The 19606-nt window shown below is 36.0% G+C and overlaps 1 protein-coding gene and 1 long non-coding RNA gene across 2 annotated transcripts; both read left to right on the top strand.

Annotated features, from left to right (window-relative positions):
* Positions 1-10734: 10734 nt before the first annotated feature.
* On the top strand, positions 10735-11414 carry LOC131656650 (uncharacterized). Its single transcript, XR_009300226.1, has 2 exons — positions 10735-11098; positions 11198-11414. It is a non-coding gene; the product is annotated as an uncharacterized LOC131656650 (long non-coding RNA).
* A 5228-nt stretch (positions 11415-16642) lies between these two features.
* On the top strand, positions 16643-19330 carry LOC131658959 (uncharacterized). The gene is made up of 2 exons (XM_058928207.1): positions 16643-18260; positions 19098-19330. Exons 1-2 carry the CDS (start codon positions 16643-16645, stop codon positions 19328-19330), a joined length of 1851 nt encoding a protein of 616 aa, XP_058784190.1.
* Positions 19331-19606: the final 276 nt, after the last annotated feature.

The raw sequence follows: 19606 nt of genomic DNA, 5'->3' as shown, positions 1-19606 counted from the left end.
TGAGTTAATTGTGGGGACCATTTGCTACATACAAAGTCAAGGTTTTGCATCAGTAAGAAGTACATCACCCATTTCATGTTTTCAGCAATATTTTCCCAAATTAAAACCAAATTTCCATTCAAATTCATTACACAAATTTCATTACACATTCACAAATAAAACAATAACAGAATTCCATCTTAGATACATCCTCACCTCTCATTCACTTTAATTAGTGGCTTCAAGTCAACCTCACTACTTCACACAGATTGATATACTTTGCTCCCTCCATTCCAAATTTCACGATAAAACTTTCCCTCTCTATTTGAGCTGAAAAATTCCAATCTCAATCACTATAAGTACATATGTAATCTAACTGAAAAAAGAGGGAAGTATGATAGTGTTATTCTCCCAAAATTATTCAAGAACTTCTTCCATATCATTTCTAAAATATTGTCGAATTTAATTTGACTCTTTTGAACAAGTGGAGGTGAAGGATAGTGCAAGGTAATAAGTATTTATTGTTAGACATGTTAAAGGCCCGATATGGTGATTTGTGTATGCAAATTATTTGTGATGGAGATTCTTTCAAGTTTGCATCTTCTTCTCTTTGGTGGAGAGATATATTAAAGGTTAGTATTGTGTCTTCTAATCCTTTAAATATTGATCCCATTGTTTCGGATTTGTAAATTCAAAGTGGGAAATGGTTTTAATACCCCTTTTGGGGAATCTTGTTGGTGGAATAATTGTATTTTAAAGGAGGTTTTTCCGGAACTTTTTTTGGCTTCTTCTTTAAAAAAGGTTTCGGTAGCGGTTATGGGAAGGTGGTGTGATGGGAATTGGAAGTGGGGGGATCTTGGTATTTCGGTAGTTGGAAGAGATGCGGATTTTTTAAATTCTTTTTCGGTGTTGAAGGATATTTTGGATAATTTCGGTAGCTTGAACGATACGAAGGATTATGCGGTTTGGTTGTTGGATTTGGAGAAAGGTTATACGGTTTCTTCTTGTTATTGTTTTTATGCTTCTAGGCGTATTCCTTATGGTCCTCCGTGTGAAGAGACTTTCAATTTGATTTGGAAAGCGGAAGTTCCTTTCAAGATAAAAGCGTTTGGTTGGAGGCTTTTTGTGAATAGGTTACTCACTAAAGATTTATTGGTGTATAGAGGTATTACTTTAACTCATGCTAATTTAAATTGTGTTTTTTGTGATTCTCATGTGGAAGAGGCGGATCATATGTTTTATAAATGCGTAGTGATAAAGTTGGTTTGGAAAGAAATTGCTTCATGGGTGGGTTTTTCGGGTTGGACGGAGGAAGAGTGTATCCCGTTTTTTGTGGAATGACATTCGTTGAGCCGTGATAAAAAGATTAAAAGCGGCAAATTGGGGGTGTTTTGGTTAGCCACAACTTGGATAATATGGTTGACAAGGAATGATTTTTGTTTTAGGAATGAAGTGTGGAATATAAATAATATGGTTTGGAGCATTAAGCTTTTGGTTTGGAGGTGGTCTTCATATGGCAATATTACTCATTCCAATTGTTGTTTTTACGATTTTAACAAAGACCCATTGTCTTTTATGTCGTAATTGTAATTGGTTGTAATATTGTTTTTTGTCGGCTTAGTGTCGCTTGTTGTGTATCCGGGTTGGAGAACCCTTAGTTCTCCCTTCAATATATCTCTTGCTTAAAAAAAAAAAACATCATTTCTAAAATCTGTTTCACCTTCCCCAAATTTTCATCAATAAAACCATTTCAGATCCATCAATTCAACTCTGCAACATCTACAACAAATCAATCCTTCCAATTGCATCAACTACCACCGCAATACAATGTGTTTCAGGAAGAAAAAAGAGTGGTATTCAATGTTAATTTAAAATTGCCCCATGAACTTAAAATTGATTTAAACAAGTTTGCAGAAGAAGATGATGAAGGATCCGACATAAAGAAGCATCCAAAGGCAGATAGATCATTGCTTTAAATTTGGCACTCTCATTTTTTATAAAAAAAAAATATGCTTGAATTATTCAATGTTGGTTTGATTCCAGTTAAGTTTTTCTTCTATGCTTTTTCATTATGTTAGTTAGATTTCAGTTATGTTTTTCTTAGGTATTGCTGGCATGTGGCTTTAGCATTATCCTATGGTTTCTTATTAAAAGTTTGTTACTCCTTGTAAGAAGAGGTTTATTGTTAAAACTTTGTTACTGCAAGTCGGTTTCACTAATAATTCAAAAGTTGGTTTTACTAATATTTAAAGTACAAAAATGTGTTCAATAGAATATAGAAACCACCAAACTTATATAAACTCAAAGTGGATACAATATTATTTCAAGCAATTTTTTTTTCGTATTTAGCATATTATAGGCAAAATATATTTTATTTAAAAACAAAATACAACTTAAATAATCTATAATTTCTTGCACAAACATACAATCACAATTTGATTAGAGAGATGTCCATCTTTTTCTAGCATGACCTTGTTCATGTGTAGAATCTTATATTTTTATGAGCCTATAGCTTTCATAGTTTCCGTCATACACGATTGTAGTGTCAAAAATACATGATTTGACTTAACTGACGAAAAGTTATAAAATGACTTCACATCAACATTAATAAGCTTTTCAATTATTCTTCGTGCCTCCTAATGTTGTAAGGGTTGAATAGCATTAAAAATCCAAGATCTAAAACATTTAAATTTAAAAAATTTAAAAGTTGACACATCAAACGGATGTCGAATCCATCTAGTATAGTTATCCCACGAAACTCTTCATCATTATCTTTGACATGAACTCTTGCATTGTCTTGTTGGATAAAAAAAATAAGATGTCAATTATAACTTTCATTCTACATTAACAAATTAAAAATTTTTAATAATCAGAATAAAAAATATAAATTTTTTTAAGGATATTTTTGTCTACATATTATTTTACTATTAAAATTAACATAATTAATAATTATCTTAAAAAGTGTGGAAGAATAAAAACGATCTCTATTGTAAAATTAAGAGTTAAGTTATAAGCATTGGCGAAAGGAGAGTAGATTGAGGGGTTTCAATTGACCCACCTGGTTTCTTAAATTAAAAACATTCCAAATTCGTATAGGATTAGCTCTTTGAACCCCTTCAGACAACAATTTTGCATCATTAACTCAATTTTGCATCTTAACATAGCGGGTCGAGGGTGCTTTTAACTCCATGTTAAATACCATTCCAATCTATTCTCTATCTTTTTACAAAGCGTCTTCCAAGATCCTAAACGAGATTCAAGCGATTCAAAGTAATTTTCTTTGGAACGAGAGTGATATCAAAAGGTCCATCCATTGAGTGTGTTGGGATACAGTGTGTAAAGCTCGCGAAGAAGGTGGTTTAGGTGTTAAGAATGTGGAAGTGATAAATGTCGCGGTACTTAGTAAATGAAAGTGGAGGATTTTACCGTATGAAGAGATGGTTTGGCGTGGTATCCTTACTTCTAGATACAACAATGTGAAGAGGAAGGTTCTCATTGGCGATATATCCGTTGTTGAGAAAAATGACTCAATATGGTAGAGGAACATCCTTTTATCTAATAATTATGTTTTTCTGTTGAATCAGAGTTTTCAGGGGTTGTGTCATGTAATGTTGGGAATGGTTTAGATGTTCCATTTTGGTACAGCATGCGGGCCGGTAATCAACCGTTGATTCAGGAATTCCCCGAGCTCTTCTCCATGTCACGCGACGACTCTGTTTCGGTAGCAGCTGCTGGTTTTTTTACCGCTATTGGTTGGGAATGGAATGCTGCTGAGCTTTTCCATGACAACAATGCCAGTTCTGGGTTTTTTTGGCAAGAGCTTCGTGATATTATCCAACACGGGGTTTCGACGGAGAATGCAAAGGACGTTTTTGTGTGGAGCACCAATTCGGACGTAGTATTCACCGTTAGATCTTGTTACGATAGGTTCAAAGTTAAGCTTTCTGGACCTCCTCTCAACCCAATTATTGTTAAAGCTAATACTCATCTTTGGAAGGTAAAAGATCCTCCTAAAATTCTTTTATTTGGTTGGAGGATTATTCACAATAGATTAGCTACTATGGATCAATTGCAAAAGAGAGGCATTTTGTTGGATAGTAGTGATTGCTTTGTGTGTTTAGTTCGATTGAGGAGGAATGTTTATCGAATCTTTTAGGGGGTTGTGTTGTTGTGGCGAGTATTTGGAGGAAGGTTTTTGAGTGGATTGGTCCGATTGAGGACGTATCCTTGGAGGAGTTTGAGGGGTTCTTTTGTGTCTATGAGAAGGTTAAGAATAAAGTCAAAATATCTATTGTTGGGGTAATTTGGTTAGCTACGGTTTGGTGCATTTGGAATAGGCGTAATGCGATCATTTCTAAGAATGAGTGGTTTAGCTTTCTCGAATGTATGACGGAGGTCGTCTTTAATTCTTTGAAGTGTCTTTATATTTATTATAAACTAGTTGATAATATTTTATAATAAGCAACGATATAAGATATCGCATTAGGGGTGCAACTCTTACAACAAGAACTCTAAATAAAGTTGAAACAGTTTAAAGGTAACTTGTACCAATCATAAAAAATAGTCCAAGAAGTAGAGTCACTATTACACAACCATCTCCAAGAAAAGAACATGATATTGGAGATAACCACTTCGAAGCTAAAAGAAGCATTATCAAAAATATTGGTATTTCTCATTACCCAAATGCACCAAATTAGAGCTAACCAAATTGAGTTTAGTTTAACTCTAGTATTGGATTTCCTCGCCTTTTCTTGAATGTAACCAAAACTTTTGAACTCCTCCAAAGTAAACTCCAAGTCATTTCCCAACCAAGTGTAGATATTTTCCCAAACCGCTTTTGAAACTTGACATTGAAAGAAGAGGTGTTCCGAAGATTCCGGATGATTGGAGCAAAATAAAAATCAAGAGAGTTGAAGTTAGATACACCTCTATAGGCCAAAAGGTCTTTTAGAGGAAGTCTATCTATGAAAAATCTCCAACAAATTTTTTTGACCTTTTTCGGAATCTTAGCCTTCCAAATAGCTTCCAACAAATTGATGGTATTGATTAACCATGCCATGTCTTTGGCATTAGATACCAAGTTAGACACACTTGCAATCGAGAACACACCGTTTGAATTTAGTTTCCAATGGAAGTCGTCGTGGTCCGTATTGTTTGGAACAATGCCTTCCAACAACACTTTTAGCTCCCTTACTTGAACAACAAAATGCGTAGGAGTACCATTTATGGCGTCGTGAATGAAATCTGGGCTCAAATGATCGGAACCGTCAATTTCAAAGAGACCGTTAACATTCCAAAAAAAGGCACCATTGTTCCAAGAAAAGACATCACTAACCTTGCATAGTTTATTGGTTGAGAGATCGAACAACTGCAGAAAGGAATCGCGAAGAGTTTGGTGACCCAACCAACAATTATGCCAAAAAAGAATGTTGTTACCTTTTTTAAGATCACATTTGACCCAATCGTTGAAGTCTTCAACGGAATCCTCCTCTTTAAAATCATTAAGAATGATGTCTCTCCACCAACTAGAATCTTCCCGATTTAAAACTTCCCCGCAAGAGGCTAACACTTTGAATTTCAGATTTTTATATCTCAAGAGAAGAAATCTACTCCAAATGACTTTATCCTCCTTCAAAATTTTCCACGTCCATTTGAGAAGAAGGGATTTATTCATATCACCAACATCTTTAATATCTAGCGCGCCTTTCTCCTTAGGTTTGCAAACATTCTCCCACTTCACCCAATGAATACTTCTTTTCTTCACATCCCCATTCCACAAGAAATTACTAAGGAGACCTCTAGTCTCTTGAACAACTTTGTTCGGAGCTTTAAAGAATGAAAGAGTGAAGATTGGGATAGCATTAAGCACCGAACCAATAAGAGTTACCCTTCCGCCTATAGAAATATTTCTCCCCTTCCACATCTTACTTTGATGTTAGTGACCACATCCTTCCACATTCTCCTATTGTTAGCGCCTTCGCCAACCCACACACCAAGAAATATAAATGGAAAAGACCCATTTTTGCAAGATAGGAAAGAAGTTGCCGAGATAGAAAGCCACTCTCCAATATGAAACTAGTGGATAATTGTAATTCTTATGTTTAGAATATTCTACTTCTCAGTTGTTTTGAGTAGTAGAAGCTTTTCGTTTTGTATTCGGGCGGAGTAACCCTTAAACTCCTTTTTTTAATCCCTTTGCCTTTTTTTTTTAAAAAACTCAGAAAGTTTAAGTAAATTATTTTGAATTATTTTTAGATTTTAATATAATCGATAGTCTTAAGTCTTAAACTCTTTAAAAAAATTGTGATATTTTCTTATTCTATCAAGAAATTTAAATTTAGAGATGTATTATTATTCATGATTATTTAATTTAGTAAATAATATATAATTGTTCATGGTAATTAAAGTTTGTTCTATTTTTTAATAGACTTAAAATTTGTTCTATTTAAGAGCGTTGAGATTCTATTTACCGATAAATAATAAAAATTAACAATGAAAAATATTTTCTTTTTTTTTTTCTTCTAGAATTCGCTTTATAAAAGGAGTATCAACTGAATTTTAAAATATGCTTATATTTTATAGTAGTGAGGAACTTAAATATTGATTTTTTAAGCAAGTTTCATTAAAAAGAGAACAAAGGTTCTCGAACCCGATTACAAAAGCATCGAAGAACTACTTGGAAAAGACAATATTATACACCAAATGAAACTTAAAAGAGATAAAACAAAGGGTTTTTATAAAACTCATAAAAATTACAATTGGTTTGTGTAATATTCCCGATAAAGGACCATCTCCATAACAAAGCTTTGATGTTCCAAACAACCTCCAAAATGCTCAAATCCTCCTCTCTAAAAACAATCTTATTCCTAAGGATCCATAAACACCAAATTGTTGCTAACCAAACACATCTTTCTTTTCCTTTTTTAACTCTCTTGTATTTACAAAAACGTCTCCACCTCAAAAAATTATCCAAAAGATCAACTGTTTCATGGTCTACAAAATCAATCCAACTGGCCACTTCCTTCCAAAATAAAACAACGAAATGAAAACCAAACAACGAATGGTACGAAGATTTGGGTGCAACTCCACAAAAAATAAAAGAAATATCACTATAATTAGAAAGAATGCCTTGACAAACAAGCGAATCTTTAGTAGGAAGCTTCTCAAGAAATCACCGCCATCCAAAAACTTTTATTTTGAGAGGAACATGCATCTTCCAAATAAGACCAGATGCCTTATCATAAATATTAGCTGGACCAAAAGGAACAAAAGAAGAAGAGAGAAATTCATAGCAACCCTTTACCGTAAAAGAAAGATCCTCGCCATCCTTCCAAACTACCTTATCTTTTTCTTCCATACTCGGAGAAAAAAGATTCAAATTAGCATGTAAAAGAATCAAATCTTCGGGTATACCGGGGCTGTTCGCAGATAAAATTATGAAATATCCCCACTCCAAAACCTCTCTCACCCAACCCCCCATACTCCCCACCGATGCATCTTTTAAAAGGGAGGTCGAAAATAAAGAAGGGAAAAGATCCTGCAAGAAACCACAAGGCAACCAAGAAGAATGCCAAAAAAACAGAAAAACCATTACTTACAATGAAAGATGTAACACCCTTCTAAACCCCCACAGAATATATTGAATAATTTAGAGTAACATGTAAAAAGGATGCTACAACTCGCAAAAAATCATTTTTAAAACACATGTCATGCTTATCACGAGGAACTCAATACGTAACATTCATCGAAACATGTTAACAGAGCGAAAGTAAAGTTTATAAGTTGAACAATATTAAACCATCATTTATCATCTCCAAAACTTAACAAAATTATTAAACAAAATAAAATTAAGAGTTATCAAACAACTCTAAAACAAATGTTCCCCATTGTTACAAATCAGAGCATGACACCGACGCTACGACTAAACAGACTAGCCCATAAGCTTTCCTCGCCAAGCTCAAAAGCAGCTACTCCTCTATCTGAAATATGTCAACAGTAAGGGTGAGACATTTTCACAATTAACAGATATTATTAACTCATAAACAATAACATATCATAAGCACCTTATTCACCCAACTACAATATATTCATATTTTCATAGATTCATTCATCAACAACATCATATACAATCAACCACATCACCGTGAAATAACACTGGGAACCTTCCAATCATGTTATAATAATGTATATATGCAATGCACTAACACTATGCATGTGGTATCAATTCATCATGGGATTAACCCATCCGACCGATCTAAACATCACCGAGATACGGCCCTGCCAGCACTAATTCCACACAATAGGAATTATGCCATCCACTGATCCAAAATATCATTGAGATTCAACCACCAAAAGATGATTATGAATGCATGCAACATATAACATACTTACCATCATCACCGATTCGATGAACAATATCATCTCAACATAACTCACTGTTATCATCACCAACTTAGTATGTACATGTCTCAGCATCATTCAATACTCAATCATACATCATCACAACATTCACAACACAATCATATCATGACTACATTATCACATTGTTACATTTAACCATATATGCCTACAATGTATAACTTCGCCAAAATAACTAAATTGGAGTTTTAAAATAAAATCGAGCTACTGCCCAAATTCCATTTAATTATATAGAATTTTTAATTACTGGCACAACACTCAAAATGGTGCTTAAAACAGATACAGGGTTTGAAATTATGAATTTTAGAAAATATTTTTCAAAATGCATCAGGTGTAACCGACTACACTATGGGCGCTACCCGGTTACGCGTTTACGTCAATGTATTCGCTATTTTCTAAACTCAGTTGTAATTGGTTACAGCAGGGACAGTAATCGGTTACAGCAGCAAAAAATTCCCAGTTTCCTTATTTTTCCACGTGGTAACCGGTTACAGCATTGCTGCTACCCGGTTACAGCGTGCACAGTATCAAAAAAATCTGTTTTGACAGCACCTCAGCCCCTCTACTCATCACCATTTCATACCAATACGAATACCACACCAAAACAGAGCCAATTCCAGCAATTCAACATGATTCTATCACATCACAATTCTATCTAACATCTATATACATTCATAACCATACCATTGCATCAAAATTACATAATTGAACCTAAACCTCAAAACCCCAAAACCTAGAACACATGCAATTGAAAGAACTAACCCACCTAATCAATCCTATCATTCATGAATGCATAATAGATGATAATCGGAAGAGTCCCCCTACCTTAGCAAAAGTTCTTGGTTCTTCCTCTTCCTCTTCCAAAGCTCTTTCACGTTCTTCTCTTCTCCTTCTCTTTTTCTCTTTTTTCTTTTTATTTTCCATTTTTCTTCTTTTCCTTCTTTTATGAAAAATAGAATATAAATTTAGTAAAGACCTAACAATTAACACCCCCCTTTACTAAACATAACACTGACCCAATAACATTATTTCTCAATTTCTCCAGTTTAATCCAATTAAAATACCGAATAATCCAAATAATTAATTTATATTCTAATCAAATTACTGAATGGAAAATATGGGGTGTTACAACTCTCCCCCACTAAAAGAATTTTCGTCCTCGAAAACATACCTTAAGTGAAGAGTTTAGGATAGGAGTCCCTCATCTGACTCTCTAGTTCCCAGGTAACATTACCACCTGCTGGTCCTCCCCAAGCTACTCTGACTAAAGCTATCTCTTTACCACGCAGTTGTTTCAACTTCCAATCTTCAATCCTCATAGGTAATGCTTCAACCATCAAGTTGTCCTTCACCTGTACATCATCCACTTGTATCACATGAGAAGGATCCGCAATGTATTTCCTCAACTGAGATACATGAAATATATCATGCAAATTCGCAAGCATCGGCGAAAAAGCAATACGATACGCTACTTCCCCTACTCTTTCCCCTACACGGCGTCGCTTCCTTGACTTCAGTGCTCGACCAACACCAGTCATAGGAGTAACTCTCAGAAATACATGATCTCCCTCTTGAAACTCAAGCGCCCTCCTGCTCTTGTCATGGTAACTCTTCTGACGACTCTAAGAAGCTTCCATCTTCTCCTGAATCATCTTAATCGTTTCTCTAGTTTGTTGGACAATTTCCGGTCCAATCACCGCACTCTCACCATATTCATACCAGCATAATAGCGCCCTACACCTCCTACCATACAAAGCCTTAAATGGAGTCATACCAATACTCGAATGAAAACTATTGTTGTAGGTAAATTCAATCAAATGTAAGTAATTTTCCCAAGCATCACCTTTCTCTAGCACACATGCCCGCAACAAATCTTCCAACGACTGAATTGTCCTCTCTGTCTGACCATCAATCTGCGAATGATAAGCAGAACTCGATCTTAACTTAGTACCCAAAGCTTTCTGCAAACCTTCCTAGAATTTAGATGTAAACCTCGGATCTCTATCAGACACAATACTCGAAGGAATACCATGTAGACTCACTATCTTCTCAATATACAATTGAGCTACTTTCCCCATCGGATAATCCATTCTCATTGGTATAAAATGAAAAGACTTCGTCGATCTGTCCCCGGGAGCAATACAAAACATTGATGTATTTGAAAAAATTAATGATTATTTTATTTTTCTTACAACATTAATTATCTTTTGTATTTAACTCTTTCATATAGTTAAAGGTTTAAATTAAAAAAAAATTTAGTTAGCATTTTTTTCTTAAATTCTTAATAAATGTGCTAGAGGGGAACAGTACAAAACGTTGGTGTATTTGTAAAAAAAAATAAAAAATAATAATATTTTTACAACATTAATTATCATTTGTATATAACGTTTTCATATCATTAAAGGTTTGGAAAATTTAATAAAATTTATTTTATCATTACTAAATGTGCTTGAAGGAACAAATCATAACATTGACGTATTTGAAAAATAAATTAATTTATTCTAATTTTAAGAAGGAGGTTTTTCAACTACATGAAGAAAAATAATGTTTAATTTACGTAATGAGAGTTCAAACTTTTAAAGATATAAATTGAGAAAACGATTTCCTAAATTCATGAGAAGAAATATGGTTAGAATTATCAAGTTTGTTTATGTTATAATTATCTCTTTTTTTATATTTTTGGTGCCACCCAACCATGGAAGTAATTCATTTTTTAATATTTAGAAAATTTTCTTTGTTATTTTATACACAATGATTTATCAAATATTATCTAAATTTTTATTCTCTTTTATTAATACAGAAGTTGCAAGATGTAAAAGAGACGCTGATTGTCCAAACCACGCATGCTACCCACCAAGGATAGTTAAGTGTGACAATAAACAATGTAGATGTATAAATGTGCTCTCTTTTATTAATTATGTTCCCATATGATTATGCATGCATTTAGTGCGGTATCGAAGACATTATACAAATGTCCACCTATAATACTTTATCAACCACGATTTATATTTCTTTTAGACTGTAGTTTTTCAATTGGCCTATGAGATATCGTTCCATTTTATATGATTTTAAAATTTTAAAATTCACTACAAAAATCTCAAAATCTACAACAATAATTGGACATGTAGTAGATTTGTCTTTGTTTCTATGAATCAAGTAAAATATGATTAATATATTAATATAATTCAATATTTTTTTTACATAATTAAATTGAATATGTGAAAAAAAATCCAAATAACCATGTTTAAAAAAAAATTTACCCAAAAAATCATGTTTTGGGGAAAATTACTTGTATGACCAGGTTTGAGAGGTGGCCTACACATAGGAGCCACCTCCCGTGGCGCCATTTCACAATTTCCCCTTCATATGCGCCACCCCATTTTGAAGTTTCAAGCCAATTGGGGTGGCGCATAAGTGAAGCCCTTTTTTTTGTTGCTTTTTTTAACATTTTTTTGTTTTGTTTAAATTGTTTTAACATAATTTAAAAATATTATTAAATAAATAATTAGACAGGTAGTGTTTAATGATATAAATAGGGAAGAAACATTACAAATACGGAAAATACAGGAAAAATATTACAAATACGAGAAATACGGGACAAAGATTACAAATACGGGAAAAACAAGAATATTTCTAAAAGACATTAAAATTATTCTAATCTTGACCCTTATGACCGTCAGTACCGCACCCTGGCATTGTTCGAATCCGTTGGGAAGGTTCTCGACGACCCCCCTAGCCCGACCCCCCTATTCCTTGGTTGTTTTTGTTGTGTTTGGGTAGGTGGGCCTCAGATTAGCCCCTCCATGCGCTCGTTTGACATGAAGTCTTGTATCCTGCTGTCAAATAGTCGGGTCCCCACGCCCTCAAAGATTTGTCTTGGCTGTGGAGTTGCGTCATATGGCCGATAAAACCTAGCGCTTGATTGGCCTTGGAAAAAAGGCATTGTTTGTTGGGGTGTGGTGTAGCTATATTGTTGGTGTTGTGATTGTTGGGGTGTGGTGTAGCCATATTGTTGGTGTTGTGATTGTTGGGGTGTGGTGTAGCCATATTGTTGGTGTTGTGATTGTTGGGATGTATGGTAAAGTGACGATTGAGTGATCATTTGCTCGTTTGGGTCGTATTCGTCATCTGGACCCAAGTCAGGGCTGGGTTGCCTATTGGAGGGGCCGACGTCGTGGTGTTGTTGGGTGAAGCCCCATGATTGTTGTTGGATGGGTTGCGTAGTGGAGGTGGAGGGGCCGGCGTCGTGGTGTTGTTGAGTGAAGCCCCATGATTGTTGTTGGATGGGTTGCCTAGTGGAGGGGTCAGCGTCATGGAGTTGTTGAGTGAAGCCCCATGATTGTTGTTGGATGGGTTGATTTTGGTAGGGCGTTGGCGTTGTTTGATATTCTTCATGGTAAGATTGTTCGGAGGTTTAACGTTGTTGGCGTTGTTGGCGTTGTTGACGTTGTTGGGGTGGTTGTTGGTTGTATTGCTGTTGGTGGGGGTCGTGTAGGTAGTAGGGGTCGGACACATACATATCGGGGGTTGTGACTGTTCTATACCAATTCACGCTGTCTACGGTTAGATACATCGGGAGTTGGGCAACGGGGAATTGTAGTAGACGGCGGCGACGCTGCTTCCACATCTCACAAAGTTCAGGTGCGAATGAATGATAGTCTGTGTGATCCCATTGGTGATTGACTCTTCTCAGATGCCAACAACCCAGATCAGTGGGGGGATCCGGGATTGGTTGATGCATGCCAAACTGGAGTCTCACACGGTCATATTGGTGCATCTCCATGATGTTGAACCTTATTATAGGTGTCACCGCAGTCCAAACTTCTTGGTCACTCTCGTTGGGCTCATGGTCTAGCATCAAGTATGGTCTCCAATTAAACTGCGTAAGAGAAAAGAATAATATATTATTAAAAAAGAAGATGGAATGTAATACATCTATATGATCATATAAAAGTTTAGTGGTAATACATCTTCAGCTCGGAGGTGATCCAATAGTTGCTGATACAAAATAGTATTCCCCCTCGGATTCTTGTTGTAATTCAATTTAGGACCATAGAACCTAAAATGAAAAGAGCAAACATGTATTTCAGATTTTTATGTAAAAGAGAGTTAGCATTCAAGGGATAACGTTGAAAAAGACCTACCTTGCTGCATAAGGGAACGTGTAGTTGTTCCTGCCTGTAGGGGATAGCGTAGGCATTCTCCACCAACCCCATACTTGTAGGAGGAACATACATCCATAGAAGGTGCACTTGTCGGCAACTGCGTTCTTACAAAGCGATTGGTATAACATCGCCAAAACGGTAGACCCCCAACTATATTTCCTAATCTTGCTAATACTATATAATTTACTTAAATAAAAAAAGTTGACAGTGTTACCTGTCGACTCTGGGAATAAAAGGTTACCAAACATTAGCATGATATAGACCTTAGTCTTTAACCAAACATCATCCTCGGTAGAGTTGTCATTCAATCTGAGTTCATCATAATAAGATTTAAGGGAAGCCAGACTGATACCCTGGCCTCTTGAACCTTGATTAGGCACAATTAGATCTCTCCCTAACATTCTCTCACATAGTGAGTTAGCATGTTGAACAGGTCCATTAACAGCCTTCCCATCAATGGGCAGACTGTTAAGTGTGAATTAGTAGTATTTTCGTGTGTTAAATTAACTACCTTTTGATCTAAAGTTAAACATATCTTATGATTTTTAAGGATTTTATTGTTAGAATTGAACTCTAGAGGTTTGATGCTAATTGTAGAGCGACTTGTATCACTTTGGGTGTTATTTATGCAGATTTTAATGACGAAAAGTAAAGACGAAGAAACACAAAGGCGTAGAGATTCCGGAGAAGATAAATCACAAAGAAGAAGGATGAAGTAGAGGCCGAGCCGCGGTGATAAGGGGCGAAACGCGCCATCACTTCTAACTTTGGCTCGCGCCTCGCCAATCCGTGCCGCGCCGCGGGAGCTGCATGAAAAGAAATAAAGTTATAAATAGAAGCCCTAATCCTCATAAGAGATAGATCTTTAGTGAGCGAAATTCTGAGAGCAATCCTATTCCAGAATAGAAAACAATTTCTTAAGGAGAAATCAACATCAATTGAAGACATTCCCTTGATGAAGATGAATCCCTCTATGGAGCTTTGTGTGTTCTTCATATCTATGGAGAGCTAAACCCCATTGTGTTGAGTTTAAGGTAGTAGTTAACCTGAAGATGCAATTACTTTGATTAATTTCTGTGAACAATTGTTTAAGTTTTATTATCAATAAAGAACCTTGCTTTTATTTTATATCATTGTTGAACTATCAATCGAGAGATAGGGTTTATACTTTTGCCCTAGGTTCTTATATTGATTTGTTGATTAATACTCAGAGATGAGATTTTGAAGAAGTTTTCATAAATCATCGTGGTGAATTCCCTTTATCTTTATAGTTATTATGAGAGATCGAATATCATACTGGTAGAGGTGGCTCTAGATTGATCACTAGACATAATATCAATTTTGAGGATGAATGAAGATAATAACTTAGATAATGTTCACTTGTGGATTAATTTATTATTGCATATGAATAGGTTGATGAACCCTAAAACTAAACATATTTATTCACCATTGTTATTCGTCTTTAAGCTTTTAGTCATTCAATTACTATTCTGTTACTTGCAACTTGGAAATTAAAACAATCGAAACTCATATTTTTCACTACTCCTTATAAATTAACCATAGAACGGCAGTAATATTAACTCAGTCTCTGTGGATACGATATTAGAAAATATTTACCCAAAATACTTTCAACAAATTGGCGCCGTTGCCGGGGACTGTGTCAATATTGCACGCATTGCAATAGTTTTTATTTTGAGTTTACTTTCATTAATTTGGTTGTTTCACGTGTTTGTTAGTTTGTGCAGAATTAGTGTATGCGTAGCAAAGTTTCCAGCGATCAACTTCTTTTTGATCCCGAGATTGAAAGAACCGCTAGGAGATTGAATAGAAAAACACGAAGGAGAGCAAACATAGCAAAGGCAAGAGACAATGCAACTGCGACTTCGTCACAATCCTTAGAAACAATTGACGAGTCATCTGACGGACTTTACCTTCACGAACTATTTGAAGAAGAGCAATAAGCCATTATACAACACACTGTTGTAAACATGGCCGCCACAACTCCATGTGCAAATAGTCCTCGTCTCAATCCACAATTCGCGAGGACTGCCGCTAACGGGCGGACATCTGAATTGAAGACCGGTATTCTACAGCTCATTTGTGCAATTCCTTTCGCCAGATGGGACCATGAAGACCCATACAGTCATCTGACTCGATTCTATGAGTTAGCAGGTACTACAGGTGTAGCCCAAGCGGATGAAGAGACTTTATTCAAAAGTTTGTTCCCACATTCTTTGCTATCAAAGGCTAAAGATTGGTATCTAGATCAACTCGAAACAGTTGTGACTGATTGGAATACTCTGGAAGAAAATTTCTTGGAACGGTTTTACTCTCAAAACCGATTCTTTGATGCTAAAACAACAATTGCGGTATTCTCTCAAGGTAGTAATGAATCACTGAACAAAGCTTGGGAAAGATACAAAGCTATGCTGAGGAAATGCAAGGGACACGGATTCGCAGAAGTTGATCAAATTCACATGTTCCGCAACGGTCTTACACCTACAAATAAGACACTCTTGGGCGCCACAACTGGTGGCTCACTAATATCCAAAACAACTGCTGAAGCAATTCAGATAATTGAGAGAATGGCTCTAAATGAAGGACATGGTAATCATGATCGAACTGTCAGAGATAATAAACCAGGAATGTTAGAACTAACTAATAGTGATGCTCTGCTGGCTCAAAATAAATTACTAACTTCACAAGTGGAGCTTTTGACACAACAAATGTCCAAACTTCCACAATAAATCAAAGAGCTAAATGGAGTCTCAAATTCCTACCAAGTTGCTAAGTGTGAGTTATGCAAAGGAGATCATCAAACCGGATTTTGCCCACCAGTCTTAGCCGAAGAAGTAAACTACAGGAACAACAACCAAGGACAAAGGCAAAATCAGTACCCAAATCTTCCACCGTATCAACAAAGTTATCCTCCAAGGAATAACAATCAAGGTTATCAACAAGGACCTAACAATCAAGGGTATCAACAACAAACATTTCAACTTTACACTCAACTGCCACCACAACAACAAGAAGGACCGTCGAAGTTGGAAGAAACTATGACGCAATTCATGCATATGTAAATGACAAACCAGAAAAACCAAGATGTGGCAATCAAGAATTTGGAAACTCAAGTGGGGCAAATGGAAAAACAAATTGCAGCTAATCAGTCGAATTTGACATTCTCCGCCAACACTCAAGAGAATCCGAAAGAACATTGCAAAGCAGTGGTAACTAGAACTGGTCAAAAAGGTGGTAATGAGGAAATTGAAGCCAATGGTACTGAGAAGGAAGATGATAATCGTGCTGCGGAAGATGAGGAAAATGAAATTGTTGTTAGTGAGATGAGCAAAGAAGAGGAAAATAACAAGGCATCGCGGTGCGTAGATAAACAGGCGAGGCGCGCCAGTGGTAAAACGACCAGCAATGTGATCCCCAGCCAACATCTCCCATATCCACATGCACCATCAAAGAATGATCATGCTAGGAAGGATGCAAGGTTTATGGAAATTTTCAAGCAATTACAAATCAACATTCCATTCTCCGAAGCCATTGCCCAAATGCCAAAGTATGCAAAATTCATGAAGGATATTTTGACAAAGAAGAAGAGACCAGAAGAGGAAGAAGTTGTTGTTCTTGATGCCCAGTGTAGTGCTATAGTATCCCGTCTCCCTCAAAAAGCAAGAGATCCAGGACGAGTTACACTACTAGTCACCATGGGTAATCAGCACATTGGGAATGGATTGATAGATCTAGGTTCAAGCATCAATCTAATCCCTCTATCAATAGTGAAGCGATTGGGAAACATTGAGACGAAGTCAACCAGAATGACCTTACAACTAGCAGATAAGTCCACCACTCTTCCCTACGGTGTTGCACAAGATATGTTAGTAAAGGTAGACAAATTCCAGTTTCCGGTAGACTTTGTTGTGATTGATATGGAAGAGGATAAAGAGTCCCCAATTATTCTTGGAAGGCCATTCATGAAAACAGCCCGGATGATGATAGATATCGACGATAGTATTATGAAGCTAAGAGTCCAAGACGACGAGGTATGCTTTAATCTCTTCGACGCCATGAAACAACTTAAGGATAAAAGCGATTGTTTCCGCCTAGATGTCACCGAAGAAGTAGCAATAGAGGTGGCAAGTGAAATCCATCTTTCTAATTCATTAGAAAGATCCCTTGTCGATTCATTTAATGTGCTGACTCAAGAGGAAGAAAAGGAAATCGAAGTATTTGTGAAGGAACTAGAAAAGGGAGGAAACATGAATGATAAGGATGGGAAAGTGGAAACATTAGACCCGCCAATAGAAGTGAAGGAAACAAAGATGGAACTAAAGCTACTCCCAACTCATCTGAAATATGTTTTTTTAGATAAGGAGGGAAAGAAACCAGTAGTTATTAGTTCAAAGCTGACTACACAAGAAGAAGAAAGACTACTTCAAATCCTACAAAAGAATAAAGCTGCAATCGGATGGGTCTTGGCCGATTTAAAAGTTATAAGTCCAGCATATTGTATGCACAAAATCATGTTGGAAGAAGAATTCAAACCGGTAGCTCAACCGCAAAGAAGGTTAAATCCAACTATGGAAGAAGTAGTAAGAAAAGAAGTAGTCAAACTCTTGGAAGCAAGAATGATTTACCCAATTTTAGATAGCGCATGGGTGAGCCCAGTACAAGTAGAACCGAAGAAAGGAGGTATGTCAGTCATCAGTAATGAGAAGAATGAACTAATACCAACAAGAACTGTCACTGGGTGGAGAATGTGCATTGACTATCGTAGACTTAATAAAGCCACGAGAAAAGATCATTTCCCTTTGCCCTTCATGGATCAAATGCTTGAAAGATTATCCGGACAAAACTATTACTGTTTCCTAGATGGATACTCCGGATACAACCAGATTGTGGTCAACCCAGAAGACCATGAGAAGACAGCTTTCACATGTCCCTTTGGAATTTTCGCAAATAGAAGAATCCCATTTGTAACACTCCATATTTTTATAATTTAATTTAAAATAAATTTAATTGAATTATGGGGAATTATTGGAATTTTGAGAATTATTGAGGAATTAAGCAGTTGGGCTTGAGTTGGGATTAGTAAAGAGGGGGTGCATTGGTAGGCCCTATTACTAATTAAAATAGTTTTATTTTATTTTTTCACAAAATAGAGGGATTGTGAGAAAAGAAGAATAGAACCAAGGAGAAGAGAAAAGTTGAACGTGAAAGAGAAGAGAAGCAGAGAAGTGCGACACGGGAAGAGCGAAGAATCAACCTTATGGTAAGGGGGGACTCTTCTATTTATCTTCTATTATGGGGTTATAGGTAGTAGGATAGAATTGAACATGTTGTTCGTGTCAATTGAGTTATGCTTAGGTTGTAGAGATGTTAGGTTTTGAGAGAATTGATTAATAATGTTGTATTGATCATGTATGGTGTGAATTGGATGATTAAAATGTGTTATAAATGTGTTAATTGGTGTTTGTGGTTGCTTTTTGGTGTTATAATACATTTGGGTGCGGATTGGTATGGATTCAGGTTTATACGATGTTGGGAAAAATGGTAATTTTCTGTCACAGCAGCGTAGGAACCGGTTCCCAAGTGGGAGGAACCAAGTTCCAGTAGTAGAAACCAGAAGCGAAGGAATTTTGTACAGAAGGAACCGGTTCCCATGTAGGTACAATCCGGTTCTTAGTAGTAAAATCAGAGAGGAGTTTCTGAAGGATTTCAGGAACCGGTTCACACGTAGGGAGGAACCGGGTTCTGCGTAACTTTTTTCTAAATTTTCTTTACTTTGAAAAATCCTAACTTTTAAACCGTAAATCGGATTTTGGTGCCGTTTTTAGCATAGTAAAGCTAATCAAATGATTTACATAATAAAATAGTATTTTGAGTCGTGACTCAAAATTATTTTGAAACACATGATTTTGTTTGGTTGTGGTGGTTTATGCGTACATGTATATTAACGAATATTTTACCCGTTATTATGTTGTGGTTGTAATTGGTGTTTGTTATGCATATATTGTTGGTATAAAATATGTGTTTTA

The sequence above is a fragment of the Vicia villosa genome, linkage group LG3, assembly GCF_029867415.1.
Source record: "Vicia villosa cultivar HV-30 ecotype Madison, WI linkage group LG3, Vvil1.0, whole genome shotgun sequence".
Classification (NCBI taxonomy): Eukaryota; Viridiplantae; Streptophyta; class Magnoliopsida; order Fabales; family Fabaceae; genus Vicia; species Vicia villosa.
This window is presented reverse-complemented; position numbering and strand designations above follow the sequence as displayed.